We start from the raw sequence: 19,368 nt of genomic DNA on the forward strand, positions 1-19,368 counted from the left end.
AAAACATTTTGTAGTTCTTTTTTGGGAAAAATTGTCATAAACAGGGAAAAAAACACAGATTTTCCACACTACTTTTAAGATTGTTTGTTTAAAACAATAATATTTACCCACAAAAATGAATCCTCCAATTCTCCCGTGCATAACGATGTCAAATATATGTACAACGTGTAACGTATGAGGTCACCGAACAAAGACCCTATTTTAGCTTTAACTGTCTCTCTCCCTTAGCTTTAGATGCAGCCTCTATAGATAAGGCCGTGGTAGAACAGACTCAAATTGGTGGCTGGCAGCAATTTTTTTATGTTTGGAGTAAAGTACATTCTGCCGGACAGGACTGTATTAATGCCGGAGCAACTGACATCCATGCAAAACACCTTGGTTTCACGCAGAATGCCTAAAATTTGTGCGTGTGGATTCGGAGTGGTGTGCACTTGTTTTAGGAAGGAAGGGCTTTTTTTTTATTAACATTCTATGCCCTTTTTTTTTTTTTTTTTTTTTTACATTTTGCTGTATTTATTTTGTTGTTCCTGTGCGGACAGAGGTTAGCAGGGAACACATGATCTGTATATTCCCTGCTGTCCCCATATACAGATCAGTGAAAACCGTAATTTAATGGTAACAAGCCCATTCGATGGCAGTTACCAGTGATCTGTATAGACGGACATGCAGAGAGGACGCAGATCGCATTTTCTCTGCATGCCTCCAAGCACCATTTCTACAGGGAATCATAGCAACCACCTACATGCAGAAGCAGCGGCACCTGCATGAGAGAACACAGAACAAAATCTGAGCGAGAACTTGTTATTTCTGTTCCCCGTCACAGTACAGGCTCCCGCGGTCAGCGTGACAGGCTGATCCTACTGATGGCACTGCATGCAGGAGCGCGATCAAACTCTGCATGGAAATTAAAGCGCTGCAGGCACAGGGACCGTGCCATTAGCCTGTTCATTTACGTGGCGTGGGCGCAAATGGGTGAAAGCAGTTTTACAACCTTATAAAATTATTTCAAATCTGAATATTATGTCAAATATAAAATCACTGGCCGCATGTGTGACGTCCGTATGGTGGACAAATCATTATTGAAGTTGGGTAAACACAGACCGGCGGGTTAGCAATGAACCCTCAGCACGGGGACTGGAAGGGTAAGAACATGGACTTTTATTTTAGACCAAATTTAGCAGATGGGTATTTTTTTTTCTTATGTGTGTGGAAAACCCTTTAAGGGCACATCGCTACATGAATTTAGAATTTTCATGGAATTCATAGGGGACGGCATCGCATCTTTTGTATCAGGCAGCAGAAATCCAGAGCGAGAATCCACCCTGCCCTGTGCCAGTCTAAAGAGGGGACAAGGTGACTGTTACCTTTGTGTGTTTGGTAGAGAGCAGCAAACGTCACCATGAAGAGGGTAGTGGAATACTTTCCGGCATTCACCAGATGGGGGAAAGCTCTCTTCGTATCTCTGTATCGTCGCAGGCACTGGATAAAGCGTAGCCAGGCCGGGATACACTGAACCACAGCTCGAACTCCATACGAATACGTGTTACACTTTCCGGTCGCTATTAATAAGGACGAGAGAATGACACGAGAATATTTATAAAAACCTACTAAATATGAAACGTTTGCAAATGACAAATTATTTCAGAAGAGAATGAACCTGAGCAACAATGTAATGATTTTCTGTAGCATTGCCCTCTTAGATAGCATTGTACATATTAGGGATTAGATGCCTGGAGAATAACAACTCCGAAGGTTTGACAAGTATCTGCAAAAGTATTTATAGCACCACTTAGATGACGCTTTGGGGAATCTTTCGCTACTGGAAACCCTTCTAATGTAATCTCGCAATGTTTTCTCACCATTTTTGATCAGAGATAGAGATATAATCTGACAGCTCGGCTTTACCTCCAGTGATGAGTCCCTTTGGATTATCCCATTCCAGTTCAAAGCTGTAGAAGCAGATCATAAACTCCAGGTCCATGAGGATCACAGCCAGACTATTAAGTTGATCAGCAAGCCAGAAATCAGCAAAGCCCACCTTGTGGAAAGGGGCAGTGAACACTCGGAACTAGGTGAAGAAAAAAAGAAAATGCTTTTCATTGTAATACGCCACCTAGAGAACGATAATACATAAAGACCGAGGATGAAAGCAACATATTCCCCATCAATCTGATGTAACAGGGGGATCTTATAGTCATCATATTAAACCATATGATTTTCAATCTCCAGTTTATGGGTCATCTACAGCTAGTGTAGGAATACAGAGAATATGGTTATGAAAAAAAAACAAGAAAGGAATGCATCATATCTCCTGTGTACCTTTATTTTCCGTCATCATAGTCCGAACATAGTCCAATAATAAACATACTAAACTAGATGAGCACATATGCCTGGACACTACAGTATATATATATAGGGGTCCACAGGCTACGTATGATATGCAGGGAGGAATCTGAACATAAACGGACATATAAAACGAGGACAGAAACAATGGGGGGGGGGGGAGAAAACCTGTGTTCTGTGAAGGTAACTTACCAATAATTTAAGGAGCCAAAACCGAGACTTGTAGTAGAAGGTTTTAGTGGGATTAATGAGGAAGAGCAGCATGAAGCCGTACAGGACCAGTGGATTCACCTGCATTGGCAAAAGGATATGATGCCCGAAGACACAAGCGAAAAGGCTGAGGCACCACAGCATCCCAAGGAACCCTGCGAGCTGAAGGACACAGGAGGACAAGGCTTAGGGAATAGAATAATAAACAAAGAAAAATGTAGACCCAGTAATTAGAAAGACCCTGGGATTAAAAGTCTCGTCAATAGCAAACATATGAATATTTTCAGAATCTATTCATTGGTAATGATATAAATGAAGTCAATACCATTGTTATTGAAGTCAGGTGTGAACTTGTACAATGCAACATCTTGTACATAAGTATTCTTTTGCAAGGTCTTTATATTGCAATAATCTGCAGCCCAGGTTCTCAATCTGTACGTGTACTCCAGGGGGTACACAGCACGTCTCCGGTTAAAGGGGTTTTCCGATCTCGATTTACCATTTTCTAGTTGGATATTCCTGTTGGGTTCGGTTTAACAATTCTGCCCAGCTTTTTTTTTCTCATGCATTTTACTCATTGTAAAGCGCGCTGTGGCTGATCTCCGCTTTGTTGACTTCAGGTACTACCGCTGCTCACCCGCTTCCTGTACTACCATAGACTACAAACCCCAAGATGCCTACAGCAAAGGGGAATTCAGCATAGGCTGGGGGGGGGGGGGGAGGAGCCGCGTAGGCGCTGTGAGAGCAGAGGATTGAGCCTGCAGGGTGAACACGGTTTGCTTATCAACCACGCATGCTCAGAGACGGAGGAGGCGGAGCATCCGGTTCACCCCTTCCCACATTGTACAGTGACGTCAGGCAAGACGTGTCCGTATACGGAGCCTACCGGAAAAGGGAAGTGATGGCTCAAGAACGGGGCAGCGGCGGAAGTTTGGATTTACTGTGGGCGACGCATCACGTGACCGCATGTGAGATACGGCATTAGGTGAAACTATCGAAACGCAAGTATATTACAAACTGTATTGATTTTAGAGGTTTAGCTAACTAGGAGTTCGTTAATTGGTCCTGGAAATCCCCTTTAATCTGTTCTTTTAACATGCAGACCGGTGTCTGATCATAGACTTGGGGGTACACTGATGTAATAGATTTGAGTGGAGGTTCTTGGCTAGGAAAAATGTAGAACTATATCTCAGGAATTAGGTCAGAATTCGGCGTCCCAATCCTGACACAATCCGCTAATATTCTGCATGTAGAGCACGTGAATATGTACTTTATGCCCCATTCACATGCTCTAGAAAATGTCCACACGGAACAATTAACACGCCGCGGATTGTAAAATCCAAAGCATATTCATTATTGCATTTCTATAGTGTCAGCTGTAGATTATCTTTATTACCATTCTGTGCGTACATCCCCCGAGATTACTTAAGAGGAACCCGTCAGCTTTTTTATGCTTGCGCCGTTATCAAATTATCATAGGAGGGTCTCTGGGCGTATCTGGAATAGGCAAGTGTCCTGTGATATTGGCACTAAGCCCACGCAGCTACCTATCACTGACACGCCAGATGCCTCCTGTGTCATCTACAGTCAGGTTGCAGTCTTGTGAGTGCGCCGCAGGTCAGAATACCGGCTCAAGCACAGTGGACACCGCCTGCTCGGGGTATCAGCTTCACATCCCTTCAGTTCATGCAGCGGTTCAGATCTTGCTGTAGCAAGATTATCAATTGTATGATAAGACTGAGATACCAACCAGTGCATGCTCTAAAGATATGAGGCCAATGACCGAATATCCTTGCACCGATATTCTTACAGGTGGACTGTAGGCTAGATTTCAAGCTGGCATAGACTATGCAGGAGGCGTCTGACACCGCAAACAAAGGAAGCAGTTTGGGATCAGCGCCGAGATCGCAGGACATGTCATTACGTTACACGAGCTAACAGATACAGGTATTCCAAAAGGTGATAAACATCATAGCGCACATCAAAGTTGCCACCCAGATTTCTGCAAACAATGGGCAGCATATAAATCTGCATTTTCTCTTCTGCGTCCAGTCCTCTGCTCTACAATAGGGAAAGGTGGTCATGGAAATAGTACTGTGAAATGCACAGAGAGAAATAGCTTCCTATATGTGAAGATACAATAAGATACTAAACGAAGACATGTCTGAAACAAAGAGGGAAAGAGAAGAAAATGCCAAGAAATGACAAGACCTGACATGTTCTTTTTCTAAGAATAATTATTATCAACAGATGAACGTGATGCGCGTGTGAGATCTGAGCTCTAAGGGCTTGTCCACACGTAACGGAATTGCTGCAGAAAATGGTGCCGATTTTGCTGCGTTTCTCTCAATGCTGGGAGAGCAATTCCGGATGGAAAATACGCAGCCATTCCGTTGTGTGTGGACCAGCCCTTAGGGTTTGTTCACATCAGCGTTCTGGTTTTCAGCTCTTCTGCCCCATAGGAGCAGAAAAACGAAAAAGATGGAATCGGCAGGTTTGTTGCACGACGGACACCAACGGGGGCCCGACAAAACCTATTGTCTTTAATGGGTATTGTCGGGTTTCTGTTTGGGCTAATGTGTCTGGCATCCAAGCTTAGCCTCCGATGCAGATGTGAACAGAGCCTCTTAGTAATTTAGAACATCCTCGCGCTTGGTACTTCTCGGTACATCATTGCAAAAACTAATGCTAACGTTAACGCTTAAGTGGCAGAACTAAAATTAACCCTTACCTACAGCTCCACTGATCTAGTCATGAGACCTAATCACCTCTCTATTGTCTCAGAAATGGCTTCTCTGAGAATTTTACGTAAAAAAAATAAATAAAACAAGTTCTTTTAAATAAATGTTGAGTCATTTTCAATGTCAAAATAGAAGTTATCGCAATAGGAACAATTTAGTCCAGTAGAGAAGAGGAATCTATATTTACCTCGAAAAGATGCTGATGTGAAAGGTTGTTACGTGGATTTAGTTCAAATATAAGGACGTGGTTGACCCCGGCTTGTCTCCAGCCGTACGTATTGATGCCAAGGAGAAAGAGGAACTCCACAAGCAGAAACCCACCCCGGTAAATCCTCACCAACGGCCACACCTCATTGACTTTATAGCTCTCGTAACCTGGTATTAGAGAATTATTGGAGAATTATAAAACAGGATTGTCCAATGGAGCTTACAATCTAAAACATATACCGTCCACTGTATAGAACATTAATATATAGTAAACAAAAGGCACTTACCTGTATAAACAACTGCACAGTTCAAGACAATAAATATACCACAATACAGTCCCACTCTGAATGTTGTCCAGGCCGGAGCCGGCTGTAAAGAGAGGCAATAACCAGCCGTCATTTAGACATACGGAAACACGTAGGAAGAAAGTTACACAAGGGCCATCTGTATTCTACGGGGCACAGCAGCCACAGGGAATATGATACCCACACGCTTGTTCTCCTTAACAGGAATATATTGGGGAGTTGTTAGAAACGCAATTCTCGAATATATACGCATAAGATGAACCTGCACTTTAAGGCCCTGTTCACACTGAGGTTTTTTTTACACGGTTTTTGACGCAGAAACCACGTTGGAAAATGCGCCAAACAACGGCCGAAAATGCCTCCCATTGATTTCAATGGGAGGCGGACGGGTTTTTCCCCCGCTCGCAGTAAAAAGAAGCGACATGCCCTATCTTCGGGCGTTTACGCCTCCGACCTCCCGTTGACATCAATGGGAGGCAGAGAAAACTCTGTATGAACATAAAGACACTACTCCAAATCTGGCAATAATGTATCAAACTCAAGTAGTAAAGATGATTCGCTTTCTATAATAAATATACAATAGAGATTATTTTCCGCAGCATGTAGGAAAATGTGCACTGGTGAATAGATTACTTTATGATTTATTAATCTTCGCTACTGTTCAGTGTCCGGTTACAATATGCAGGCTCCGAGTGAATCCATTTATATTAATGTCGCATTGCAGAGTAGAGCTGTATTCACATGTGACTTGTTTGTTGCAGTTTTGCCATCGTTTTTTTAGGTGTTTTTGGTAAAACATGATAGTAAAATATTTTACTGTAATTACACAAAACTATAATATACAAATAATTTAAAAAAAAATATCTCTGTAAGAGATAACCCATTATGGAACGCGTCTATTAAGAAAAACAAATAATGAAGGTAGCATTTACAGTTAGCCTTACATTTAATGTCTTTTCAGGTAATGTAAACTAACAAGTAAGACGTTTTGCTGGAATCAATACCGTAGTCGACTACACTACTTAATCCATCAAAACGACGGAACCCTTGCACAACTGAGACAAAAACGGAAACCATTGGCACCGGATCCGTCACCAGTGAAATCAGCGGTGATGGAAACCTATGGTTTCCGTTTGTTTCAGTCAGGGCTCCATTCTGACGGAAGGCACCAACGGAACGTCAGAATAAAGCCCTGACACAGATGTGAACGAAGCCTAAAATATATATATATACTATTTTCATCAGCAGGACATAATTAGGGCACATTTTTCAGCCTCTAAAAGAAACTATTAATGTTTCTATTCACTGACAGCAAGCTTAGAAACAGCAATACTGAATACACAGTGGGCCTCATTTACCAAAACTGTCTCAAATAAAAACCCATAGCAACCAATCATATTATTATATAGAATTATTATAGACTTGCTCTAAAAACTGCTGAAAAATAAAAGCTGCGCTGCGTTTGGTTGCGAAGGGCAAGGAGGACCGTTTTGATAAAGTAAAAAAGTTGCATAACTTTACATTACACATTAATTAAGCTTTATCAGGAAAATCCTAAAATAAATAACATTTTTAAAAACACCCCTTCGTAGTATACCAAGCCGAAGTACCTGAACCCATAAATATTGTCTCATGTATTTCAGCTCAATATGCAAAGTACCTTGTCCTACCAAAATAAGGGACTATTCAGCCATTGCGATCAGTTTGTGGTTTTTGGCTGTTATTTTAGCGACACCGTGGCAAAACCACAGAATTTTGCAACGCCGTAAAAATTGCAATATATGACCGCGTCATGTGAATAAGCCCTAATGATTTCGAAGATGATATTTTTTCCTGGGCTTGAACCCATTCCCCACAAAGATTACTCACTTGGGCAGCTCCAAGCGGTGGGACACGCAGACGTTTCATAGCTTTCTGTCTATCCCCATCTTCTAGCTCGTTGGTCACTACAGCCTGAGAAGAAAAGTAGATGAAAATAAAAAAAAATTGTTAAACAGCTGAAATTAAAGGAAAAACGACACTATCCTTATTCGTGATGAAATACGTTCAGATATGCCTAGAGTCCATGCCCACTGTGCATCGCAAAAGGTGAAATCCGCATTATTTCCAGGACAGACTGGGCATGCTGCGGATTTGCTGTAGATTCTTACCGCCACGTATGGCTGAGGTTTTGAAAACCCCATCTACGTGTATTCTACTGTAAATTGTAAATCTGCAACATCTGAATATATCCTTAAAGGGAAAAATCCTTTTTATGTATCCGTATGCTAATGAGCAAAAAAGAGTCATATCTTCATTGCTCAAGCCTTTGAGTTAACCCCGCCTCCTTACTTTTGTTGTGACCGCTCCTCGCCTCCCCCAGCACACATGAAATCCCATTCTAGCGCAACGATGTCCTGTTCTGGTGCGTGCGTACAACGGGACATCATAGTGGCGCATGCGCAGTAACTAGATTTGAGGCCCAGACGAAGCAGGGAAGGGTGTTGGACCATACATGACGGGACGAGATTTTGTCATTCAGGGTGAGCATAAGAAGAGGAACGAACAAGACTGACTGATTATTATCATGAAAGGTACAAAATGTTTGAAGACCGTTATTTACGGTCGGAGGAGTTTAGGAGAGGGGACAACGGAAATGTACTTTTTTGACAGCAGCGGCCAGCGAGGGGTGAGTAGAGTTAAACAGGTGAAATGCTGGGGACCGGTTCCCTTTGAAGGCATAGTTCCACTTTCACAGAACAGAACATTCATACAATTACATATTCATACAATCACATATCCAATTCAGAGGGGAAATTAAATCCTTCCACTTTCGCCCTACGGGCCTGTCAGAATTACAGGGGCTGCTGGGTTCTTCTCACAGGACTGTCTTGATTAAAAAATATTCTACCGTTTTGTGTATACAACACTTATGCAGACCTATGTATCGCCATGGTTACCGGCTACAAAAGAACCCTGTGACGACTGATCCTGCAGTCATGTGCTACTCCCTCCCCCTTTGTCCACTCGGGAGCAGAGAGGTATGCATGAAAGCGATATACACAAAATGGTAAGGGAGTGTTCACATCAGGGTTCGGTTTCCGTTGATGGATTTCCTCTAGACCTTTCTGCCGGAGGAACCCATCAACGGAAAGGCAAACGGAAACCATAGCTTCCCTATGCATTATCATTGATTTCAATAGCTACACTTCCGTTGTAAATGGTTTCCGTTTGTTTAGTTCCGTAAGGGTTCAGTTTTTTTTGGCGTAAACAATAGAACAGCCGACTACGCTAATGCTTCCGCAAAATAAAAAAAGCCGGCAACCTCACGGAACGGAGACAAACGGAAACTATTTGCAACGGGAGCATTACCATTGAAAATCAATGGTAATGCAAATGGAAGCTATGGTTTCCGTTTGCGATTCCGTTGATGGGTTCCTCTGACGGAAAGGTCTAGCGAAACCCATCAACGGAACCCAGACGCTGATGTGAACAGGCCCTTAGATATAATTATTTGGGAAGCCAACTCGCTTCATTTGTTATATTTTCCAAATAAAAAAAATTGTGCCAGTAATGTTACATCATATTAGCAAATTAAAAATCGGTCTACGCCAGGAGTATATACCGGCTCAGCTGTTTAAAAGGCATCACAATGTTGTGTGTGGTGCTACAATTGTACCTGGGATCAATATTGGGAGAAGTAAAATATTAACCCCTTAATGCATTATCACATACATTTACATAAGTATGGAGCACACTCACGGGCGGAGCGCGCTCCATACTCAGCGGGTGTCAGCTGTGTACTACAGCTGACACCTGGGACAAACGCCCAGGAACAGCGATCGCGCTGTTCCTGGTCGTTCAATCCCTCAAATGCGAAGGTCAATCGCGACCGCAGCATCTGAGGCGTTGAAAAGCGGGGACGGCCCCCTCCGACATCTCATCAGCACCCCCACAACACGATCGGGGGGTGACGATGGTTGTCATGACAGCCCAGGGGTCTAATGAAGGCCCCCAGGACTGCCTTCTGTCTGCCTCTGTTAAGCAGTCTCAAATCGCTGTTTTTTGGTGACCTTCGCTCGAAAAAAATAAAACGCGATCAAAAAGTCATATGTACCAAAAATGGTACTAATAAAAACGACAGCTCGTCCTCCAAAAAAATAAGCCCTCATACCGCTCAATCCACAAAAAACTAAAATTCTGGCTCTTAGAATGTGATGAAACAAAACAATTGAATCTTTTTTTAAACAAAAAGTTTTTTTGTTTTTGAGAAAGTAGGCAAATATAAAAAAAAACCTATAGGCCATACTTTACCCGTGTATGCCTTGGTTTTTAGATAGATGTTTTTTTTGTTGGATTCATACAATACATTCAAAAAGTGTCTTGCTTTCAGATGCTGTATTACGGATGTATTCTAGGGGACATTATCACCCTCATACGGCGTCGTACATGAGTAGCACTTTAGTATGGAGCTTTGGTACTGCCTTGAATGAGGCCTAATGTCCATACACTTAACTATAGTTAACCAGAACAGAAGATTGTGTGTATATATATATATATATATATATATATATGCCCCTTTCTATGATCAGCATCCCAATGCTGGAAGGATCGAAGGCAAATTGACCTATGTATGGCCAGGTATAGAGTAGTCAATGAGCAGAATGACTGGCTAGAAATACCTCTGTCTCTGAAATCAACTGATTGATCTTTTTGCAGGTGTAGAATGGCGCCACCTCCACATGAGCCACTCTCCAGTCTGCACCACGACTGGTGTCCAGGATCTTGTCATGTTTCTTTAGGATTTTGCGGAACCCTGTAAAGTTGAGATTCTAGAAGTAAAAGGAAAAATACTAGATTTATGCATGGATATGACATGGATAAGACACTATATTGCTTTTATTATGTTTCAGGGGACATTTGACCGACTCCATTATAAGTCAATCAGGTTTGTCAGGAATCGTCGGTACCGGTTTGAAAACAAATCAGGCAGAGCGGACATGGCTCCGTTATAAATGGAAGTCACGATGCTTGTGAGGACAGAACTTAAAGAGGCTCTGTCACCAGATTTTGCAACCCCTATCTCCTATTGCAGCAGATCGGCGCTGCAATGTAGATTACAGTAATGTTTTGTTTTTTTAAAAACGAGCATTTTTGGCCAAGTTATGACCATTTTTATATTTATGTAAATGAGGCTTTCTAAAGTACAACTGGGCGTGTTTACAGTAAAAGTCCAAGTGGGCGTGTATTATGTGCGTACATCGGGGCATTTTTACTTCTTTTACTAGCTGGGCGTTCTGACGAGAAGTATCATCCACTTCTCTAAACAACGCCCAGCTTCTGGCAGTGCAGACACAGCCGTGTTCTCGAGAGATCACGCTGTGACATCACTCACTTCCTGCCCCAGGTCCTGCATCGTGTCGGACGAGCGAGGACACATCGGCACCAGAGGCTACAGTTGATTCTGCGGCAGCATCGGCGTTTGCAGGTAAGTCGGCAGTTATGGCACAGTGCCGAATCGTATATCAGAGACAGTCGGCGGATCACATTGACTTATAATGGGGTCTGTCAGGTTCCGCCCGGGGGTTCTCATTTTGACAGAAAAAAATAGTGCTGTATGAAGCGCTATTTGTTGGGGGGTTTTTTTTTATACAAATTTGACAATCTCTGACACAGCCCCCAACATAGATGTGAACACAGCCTAAGGCCCCGCGAACACGACCGTAGTTTTCATCTGTAATTACTGAGTCCGTAATTACAGACGAAATAGCGGATTCATATTCTATCGGCCACGAACACCTTTCCGGATATTTACAGATGTGTCTCTGGGCTGTAGAAATTATCCACAAAATATAGAACATGTCCTATTCTTGTCTGCAATTGCGGCACGGACTGACCCATTGAAGTCTATGTGCGCTTCTGCAATTGCGAACGGCTACGGATGTTTATCCGTATCCGTCTGATACGTATTTGTGGACAGTAAAAACCCTTAGGCCCCATGCACCCGAACGTAATTTTGCGGCCGCAAATCACCCACAAATCTGCGGGTGAATTGCAGCCCCATTCATTTCAATGGACCCATACACACGGCCGTGGTTTCCACGGTCCGTGCATGGCCCAGGAGCCTGGACAGCAAAAGGAACAGACATGTCCCATTACGGCCGTGTTTTGTGGTCCATGCTCAAAGAAATTAATGCACGCGGCCATGTGCACGGCTTGCGATTTGCGGGCGGCCCGCGGATGACACTCCGCGGCCAACCAACCTGAAAATCATGGCTGTGCACATGGCCACGGTCGTGTGCATGAGGCATTACTCTATTCCTACTGTATATTGTTCAGCCTGTGGTTATTAAGGCTACATTCACATGAGCATATCTGATTCACACGCGTGAATCTGGTCCATGTGTGTTGCGTTATGCATCGGTGTGCTTTGCGAGTGACATGCGTTATTCACACTCTCGCAAAGCACATTTTTTATTTTTAGAACGAATTGATGCGCAAATAGCGCACGGATGTGCATACGTGTGCAGTGCGTTGTTTTCACAAACCTATTGACTTCAATGGGCACCTATTGACTTATTGACTTCAATGGGCGCGTAGGTGCGTGAGAACGCACCAATATAGGACATGAAGCGAGTTTCACGCAGCAGACACTCGCGCATGTGTGAACAGCCCCATTTAAATCAATGGGTCCGTGTGCTGCGCGTGATTTCCAATGGCCCCTAAGTGTGCGCTATGGTAAAAAAAATATTTCCTATTATGAAAACATGCAAAAACTCGTAGCTTAGCATGAGCCCGAGGAGGTCCCTGTCAATGCCAACCCCAGTAGTCAGCCAACAGCATAAAATAGGTAGCAGAACTTGAGCACAAAATACAAACTTTTTATAAGACGCTAAAGGTTAATTGACATGGCAGACAGCCCGGAGAAAGTATTTTATATTGGGTACGTGGATGGGGCACTAAAGGTGGAAATGTGTCACAATAAAACCGCCATAGTTATGTACAGAACTGAATAGCAGATCATTTCACATTGTAAGAAATAATGTCATGTTATTCTATTCCTGTACTTATCACAAAAACAAAGCCTGTAGTTCTAGGAAGAGGTCTAGGAGTAAACCGCGCTGTATTCTATTAATACCAAAATGGGAGAACTAAGGGATTAAACGGCCCCACTATTAAAGGGTAACTAAACGCTTAAAAAACGTTTGACATGTCAGAAGTTTTGATCGGTGGGGGTTTGAGGACTGAGACCCCCACCGATCACTAAAAACAAACCTGCAGAAGCGCTCGGTTGAGCACTGTGCCACTTCATTATCGATCAGCTTTCTTCAAAGTCGAGCCAGTGGTGTATAAACTCAATATGGTCTATGGGTCTGTACACCGCTCACTCGGCTTTATGAGGGAAAGCCAATCAGGAACTAAGCAGCACAGCGCTCATCTGAGGTGCTTCTGTCACTTGGTTTTAGCGATTGGTGGTCTTCAGTGCTCTGACCCCAACCGATCAAAACTTCTCATGTGTCACTAGGACACATCAAAAATGTTTTAAAAGTTTAGTTACCCTTTAAAGTTAGATTAGAAAAAGGTGTCTGCTTTTTTCCCCCAGTAAAAGCGCTTCTCTTGTCCATGTGCCGTGTCTGGTATTGCAGCTTATTCACCTTGAGGTGAATGGGGCCGTTTCAAATCTAGGACAACTCCTTTAACCAAGAACTGGTCTAATCCAGCTTTAAATCACCTCCGCCAAGGGTAAATTGCTAAATACTATAACTCATGTTGTGTATGGATTGTGTCGCAGGATTGTTTTGTAACTTAATTGTATTTGGTCACCACTATCGACAAAACAACTAAATCAGAGACAGACCTAGGACCCTCTCACAATACGCTCGCCGGCCTCCGACAGACTGTTGCCAACAATCCAACATGCCCGCTCTTTGTTGCCAACAGACATCAGTGGACAGTGTGGCCGCTCCATAGACAGTCAATTGCTGGTGGACCGTTGAGGTGTGTAGAAAGCAGCGTAACCTTATCATATGAAAACGTCTATAGCAGGGATCCTCACTATTCCGCTTTAGTTGAGAGACCATGACATTATATCAGACTAGAAAAGATATCCCCTGCATGAAAGAAGCCGTTCTTTAGGCCGCCATTTTGTACCTGGTAATTCTGCAGTAAAATGAGGCTGAGATAGAACTCGCTGAAAGCTAGCTTCAGGTCCCTAAGGTTTCTGTGCTGGACTCTTTCCTCGTGTGAGAGGGTGAAGACCGCCTTTCTCCGCTGCCGGAGGGCTGGCAACCGGCTGCTTTCCCTTTGTGCATCCAGCGAAGACTGCAGTTCATTTTGTAAGGTGGCTGAGCGTCGCTGAGCTTCCGCCAACTTTTCTGTAATTAAACAGATGATCATTAAAAACGTAACTAATAAGGGGTTAATATGTAGATTAGAGACGTGCGAGCAATAGCTGCGTCACAGTTGTGGAATCACAAGGCGGCAATGCTGTTCTTTCAACAGAAAGGACCAAGTGTTCCCGTTCTCGGACCCAGAATACTTCAGTCCAGTTACCTGAATAAAACGTGTTGATTTTGGCAAGCTCTTTCTCACATGTCTGGAAGAATTTCTCTTCAAACTTGGCAAAATAGCGTTTTACGGTGTCCTCGTCTGTTACTGCAAGACAAAAGGGTGGAGCACAGGACTGTCAGAAGGTGACCAGGTGCCATTCATACAAACTCATACATTATCAAACATTAGTTCTAGGTCCTTGAGTTGTCCGCATCACGAAGAAAAAAGGCAATTAGAATCTTTAACGTGTCTCTGTTCCTGGGAAGGTTTGGTGACCGAGTGGTTGTCTCCTCACGACAATTACTTTTCAAACATCCTGATAGGGCATATGGACGTCATAATAAGGGGGAGCTACTAACAAGCAATGGGTCTCCCTTTAGCAGCCCTGGTCAGTCCATGGTAATTCCTGGGGTGTTCGGATTACCACGGTGGCTCTCATTCTGAGACAACCCCTTTAAAATAGTTTCTATTACAGCGCTGGTCACCAAGCAACTCCTAAACTGCAAATCTGCCTAGTTACGAAGGGATACGAATGTGGAGAATACATCACGAAATAACTAGGCAGACTTGCCATTCCGGTGTTTGGGAAATCTGCATGGGAGCGGTTATGCCAGACATATTGGTTAACACCCAAAATTTCACAGGAACAGATATAAGTAGTGGTTGAAATCTGCAGGTAGTCAAGCAGTCCTTTATTGAGGGGGAAACATTCTCTCCATAAGGGCCTATTTGGTTTCCGTTCATCGGTTCCGTTCAGCTTTTCCGTTGGGGGATGAGCCAAAACAGAAACTATAGCTTTCGTTTGCATTACCATTGATTTCAATGGTAATGCTTCTGTTGTATTTTTCCCTTTGTTTACGTTTGGTAAGGTTTCCGTTTTTTTTTGCGGAAACAATAGACTACGATATGGTTTCCGCTAGAAAAACTGAAACCAACTGAAAGAAAAGCTTTACCATTGAAAAAGGGAATTTAAAAAGGGAATGCATCACCTATATTTTTTTCCTAATTAAAACCAGATAGTGAAACTATTTTTTTTTACAATCGGTTTTTATTTTTTGGTTGTACATTTTTCTATCCTATTTTCTATACATGATTATGGGGGCAACCATCTTGCAACATTTAGAGATGTGCTTTACAGCAGCCTCATGGACCATAGGACCCTGTGAAGAGTAGATGACCCATTGACTTCTATGAGAGTTTTATAGGCATTATCGGTGACCAGGGAGGTCATTGTGCAGGGAGAAGGAGGAGAACTGTGTCCATCATCTATTGTCAATGGTGGATCCTGTGTTATCTATATAGAGGTGTTACCTTTCATTGTAATCCTATCTGTGATAATAATGAGATGACTGCTGAGAAGTGATCTCTACAGAACAGGAAGTGTCAGTCTATTGTGAGGCTCAGTGGCCAGAGTGAGAACTGCAAGATTTTCAGATTAATTCTTTAGAAATATGTTTAACATAAAAACTTGATTTAAAAATAGGTCATTTTCGGATTCCACATTTCCTTTAAGTGCACAACTATATGGTACAAAACCACAGCCGCGAGCGCACACAGTCCACCACACATCACTGCCGTCTTGCACATTAGGCAAGTGAGATTCTCACATGTAATGTGTTTATAATCACAGCAACCATGTCCTACAGTTTCTTGCTTGAGGATAATCACAAGGAAGAAGAAAAAAAAAATCCCCTTTCACAAACACATATATATATTTTTTTATTTTTATTTTTAAATTAAATAAAAATGACTATCAATGGAAGCTAGTAGAGCAAAGCCAAAATGTCATTTAATTATTTCATATCAACTGCCATGATCACTACGGATACCAGAAAAGGAATTTCATGTTTCCTAGCAGCGCTCCAAGGCCACATATAATAAAGCCATGGCGATACATTATAGACAGCTGGCCCTGAATATTCACACACGCAGAACAACAATAGGGAGCCTGAAAAAAAATGTGGGTAAATTTAGAACGGGTTTAATAACAAATGTAATTCAGTCAGAAGACGGAGAAATGGAGGACCATAATCTATAATGTTTGCATATTTATATAAAGATCTTACTGTATTATCAAGTAAAACTGGTTTTATTATTAAAGGGGTTGTTTCAGTTGTCAATTAAAGGGGTTTTCGGTGACCAATATTGATGACCTATCCTTAGGATAGTTTATCAATATGAGATTGGTGAAGATGCGACTCCGGGCAACCTGACGACCACCTAATTGAAGGGACCACGGTACTCTAGTGTGCGCTGTGGCCTCTTCATTGCTTACCAGGCACAGCTCCATATATTCAGTAGTGGCTGTGCCTGGTACTGCAGCTCCAATTTACTTAAATTGGACCGAGCTGCAATACCAGGCACAGCCGCTACTGAATGTACAGAACTGTGCCTGGTAAGCAATGAAGAGGTTGCCCCGTTCTCCGGAGCACCACGTCCCCTTCAATCAGCTGATCAACCCCCAACAATCTGAAATTGATAACCTATTCTAAGGAAAACCTCTTTAATAGAAGATAGTCCGTCATTAGAGGTCTCCATCTATAAGGGCTCATTCAGATGAGCGTGATTATCGTCTGTGTGCTGTGCGATTTCAATGGGGCTATTCACACATATGTTTCTCACGCAGCGAGTGTCCGTTACATGAATCTAACTGCATGTCCTATATTGGTGTGTTTTGACGCACCTAGTCGCCCATTGAAGTCAAAGGGTGCGAGAAAACCACGGACAGCACATCCGTGTGCTGTCCGTGCATCACTCATCGAATACATTGAAAAAAAAAAAAAGTGCTTGCAAGTGCGTGAAAAACACATGCCACACGCAAAGCACACTGATGCATACCACAACGCACAAATCTGTCACGCTCGTGTAAATGTTACCTATGGCCTCTTGCACACGACCGAAGTGGTGTGCACGGTCATAATTTTCGGACGGCAGCGGAGATTCACCCGTGCACACGGCCGCGTGCATTAATTTCTATGAGCCTGGACCGCAAAACACGGCCGTAATAAGACCGGTCCTATCTTTTTGCGGTCCAGGCTCCTGGGCAATGCACGGAATGTGGAAACCACGGTCGTGTGCATGGGCCCATAGAAATGAATGGGGCCGCAATTCACCCACAGATTTGCAGGTGAATTGCAGCCGCAAAAACATGGGGCCTTAGACATAGTACAGATCAGCTACAAACAATGACTCTCGCTGTGGAGGACCCAACATGTCTGTGTATTACATGGACCGCACATTGATTTCAGTGGGCGCAGGGCAATGCTTTATGTTCCCTATGGGGGAGATGAAAATGAAATGAAAATGAAATGTCTACTTGCTGCCAGTTTTCCTCACAGATTACAGCTGATCGCCGGAGGGGTAGCAGGACACTATGGGCTCATTCAGATGAATGTATTCCTGGTGTGTGCTGTGCATTGAAATAACGGACAGAACACACGGACCCATTCATTTCAATGGGACTATTCAGACACGCGTGAGTTTTCAAGCAGCAAGTGTCCGTTGCGTGAAACTTACTGGATGTCCTATATTGCTGCGTTTTTGCGCACATGGGCGCCCATTGAAGTGTATGGGTGCTTGAAAAACACGGACAGCACACGGACCACATCATGTTTCATGCATCAAAGGCAGAGAAATTAAAAAAAGAAAAAAAAAGAAAAAGGTGCTTGCACGGACGTAATAAACGCATGCCACACACAAAGCACACTGCTGGCACACGCAAAGCACACTGCTGGCACACGCAAAGCACACTGATGCCACACGCAAAGCACACTGATGCCACACGAACACGAAATATGCTGAGTTTTTTACGCACGCAAATCGGACACGCTCATGTGAACGTAGCCTAAGTGATCAGCTTATTATTGGGGAATGCTTCTAGCAAAAAAAGGTTTGTCCAAAGAAGACAATCAATTTAAGGCTGGGTTCACACAGAGGTTTTTTAGGATGTTTTTTGACGTGGAAACCGCGCTGCAAAACTCGTCAAAAACGGCCCGAAAATGCCTCCCATTGATTTAAATGGGAGGCAGAGGCATCTTTTTCCCGCGAGCGATAAAACCGTCTCGCGGGAGAAAGAAGGGATATGCCCTATCTTTGGGCGTTTACGCCTCTGACCTCCTATTGACATCAATGGCAGGCAGAGAAAGCGTATTTCGCTGAGTTTTATGCCCGCGGCGCTCAATGGCCGGGGGCGAAAAACGCTGCGAAAATTGGCGTGCAGGGAGAGGAAAATATGCCTCTAACTTCAAAATGGAATTTTGAGGCAGAATTTCCACCTACAAAAAACTCTGTGTGAACCCAGCCTAAGTCTACGCAGGTCATATCTCCTACAGACGAAGGTCCACATAATGACCAGGACATTGGCACTTACACAGAGAATAATTTGCGAGGAAGCATTCACATTGATGAGATCCAGCAAACGTTATAGGAGACTTGAAAAGGGTTTCTTCAGGATTAGAAAAAAAAAATGCCTGCTTTTCTTACAGAAACAGCGCCACTCCTTTGAATGGGCTGTGTTTGGTATTGCAGTTCAACCCCATTCACTTGGAATGAGCTGCAAGATCTGACAGCACCTGGAAAAGAGTACTGCTGCTGTTTCTGGGGAGGAGTGGGGGGGGGCGGACTCTTCGTAATCCTAGAAACCCCTTTTAAAGAAATGTTCCCATTGAAAGAGTAAGCAAAATAGCTCACCACCTGTAGGAAACAGTTTTTCTTCTAGTGCCACGTTTAGGTGGCAAAGCTGTTCAAACCGAATTTCATACAGACACAACAGAACCCCACTCTGTACAGATGAAGAACAACAACTGAATCAGTTCTATCTACAAACAGACGTCTCTGATGTGGCTGATAACCGGAGTAACTATTCAAGACTCGTTTAGGGTCTTACACTGACGTACCGGGTAGTCACCTATAGGTGGCAGTAAAGAGACAGCGTTCTTCCTTCTGGAGGAGAGCTATGCTGCTGGCTAGGATGGCAAAAGAAAAACCTGTTTCCAGACCAGAAAATGATTAGCTGCTGCTAGAACAGGACCCCA

General features: G+C 43.3%; 1 protein-coding gene across 1 annotated transcript in view; it reads right to left on the minus strand.

Moving 5' to 3' along the window:
* Positions 1-19,368, minus strand: part of XPR1 (xenotropic and polytropic retrovirus receptor 1) — a 108,706-nt gene that overhangs the window by 9,999 nt on the left and 79,339 nt on the right. The window contains exons 3-11 of the mRNA XM_075833135.1: positions 14,339-14,440; positions 13,937-14,160; positions 10,468-10,617; positions 7,676-7,759; positions 5,789-5,870; positions 5,482-5,669; positions 2,536-2,715; positions 1,906-2,068; positions 1,365-1,559 (exon numbers count right to left, since the gene is read on the minus strand). Of these exons, the coding sequence (XP_075689250.1) occupies positions 1,365-1,559; positions 1,906-2,068; positions 2,536-2,715; positions 5,482-5,669; positions 5,789-5,870; positions 7,676-7,759; positions 10,468-10,617; positions 13,937-14,160; positions 14,339-14,440 (1,368 nt within the window). The remainder of the gene's footprint in view (positions 1-1,364; positions 1,560-1,905; positions 2,069-2,535; positions 2,716-5,481; positions 5,670-5,788; positions 5,871-7,675; positions 7,760-10,467; positions 10,618-13,936; positions 14,161-14,338; positions 14,441-19,368) is intronic.

Source organism: Rhinoderma darwinii, chromosome 7, assembly GCF_050947455.1.
Source record: "Rhinoderma darwinii isolate aRhiDar2 chromosome 7, aRhiDar2.hap1, whole genome shotgun sequence".
Taxonomy (NCBI): domain Eukaryota; kingdom Metazoa; phylum Chordata; class Amphibia; order Anura; family Rhinodermatidae; genus Rhinoderma; species Rhinoderma darwinii.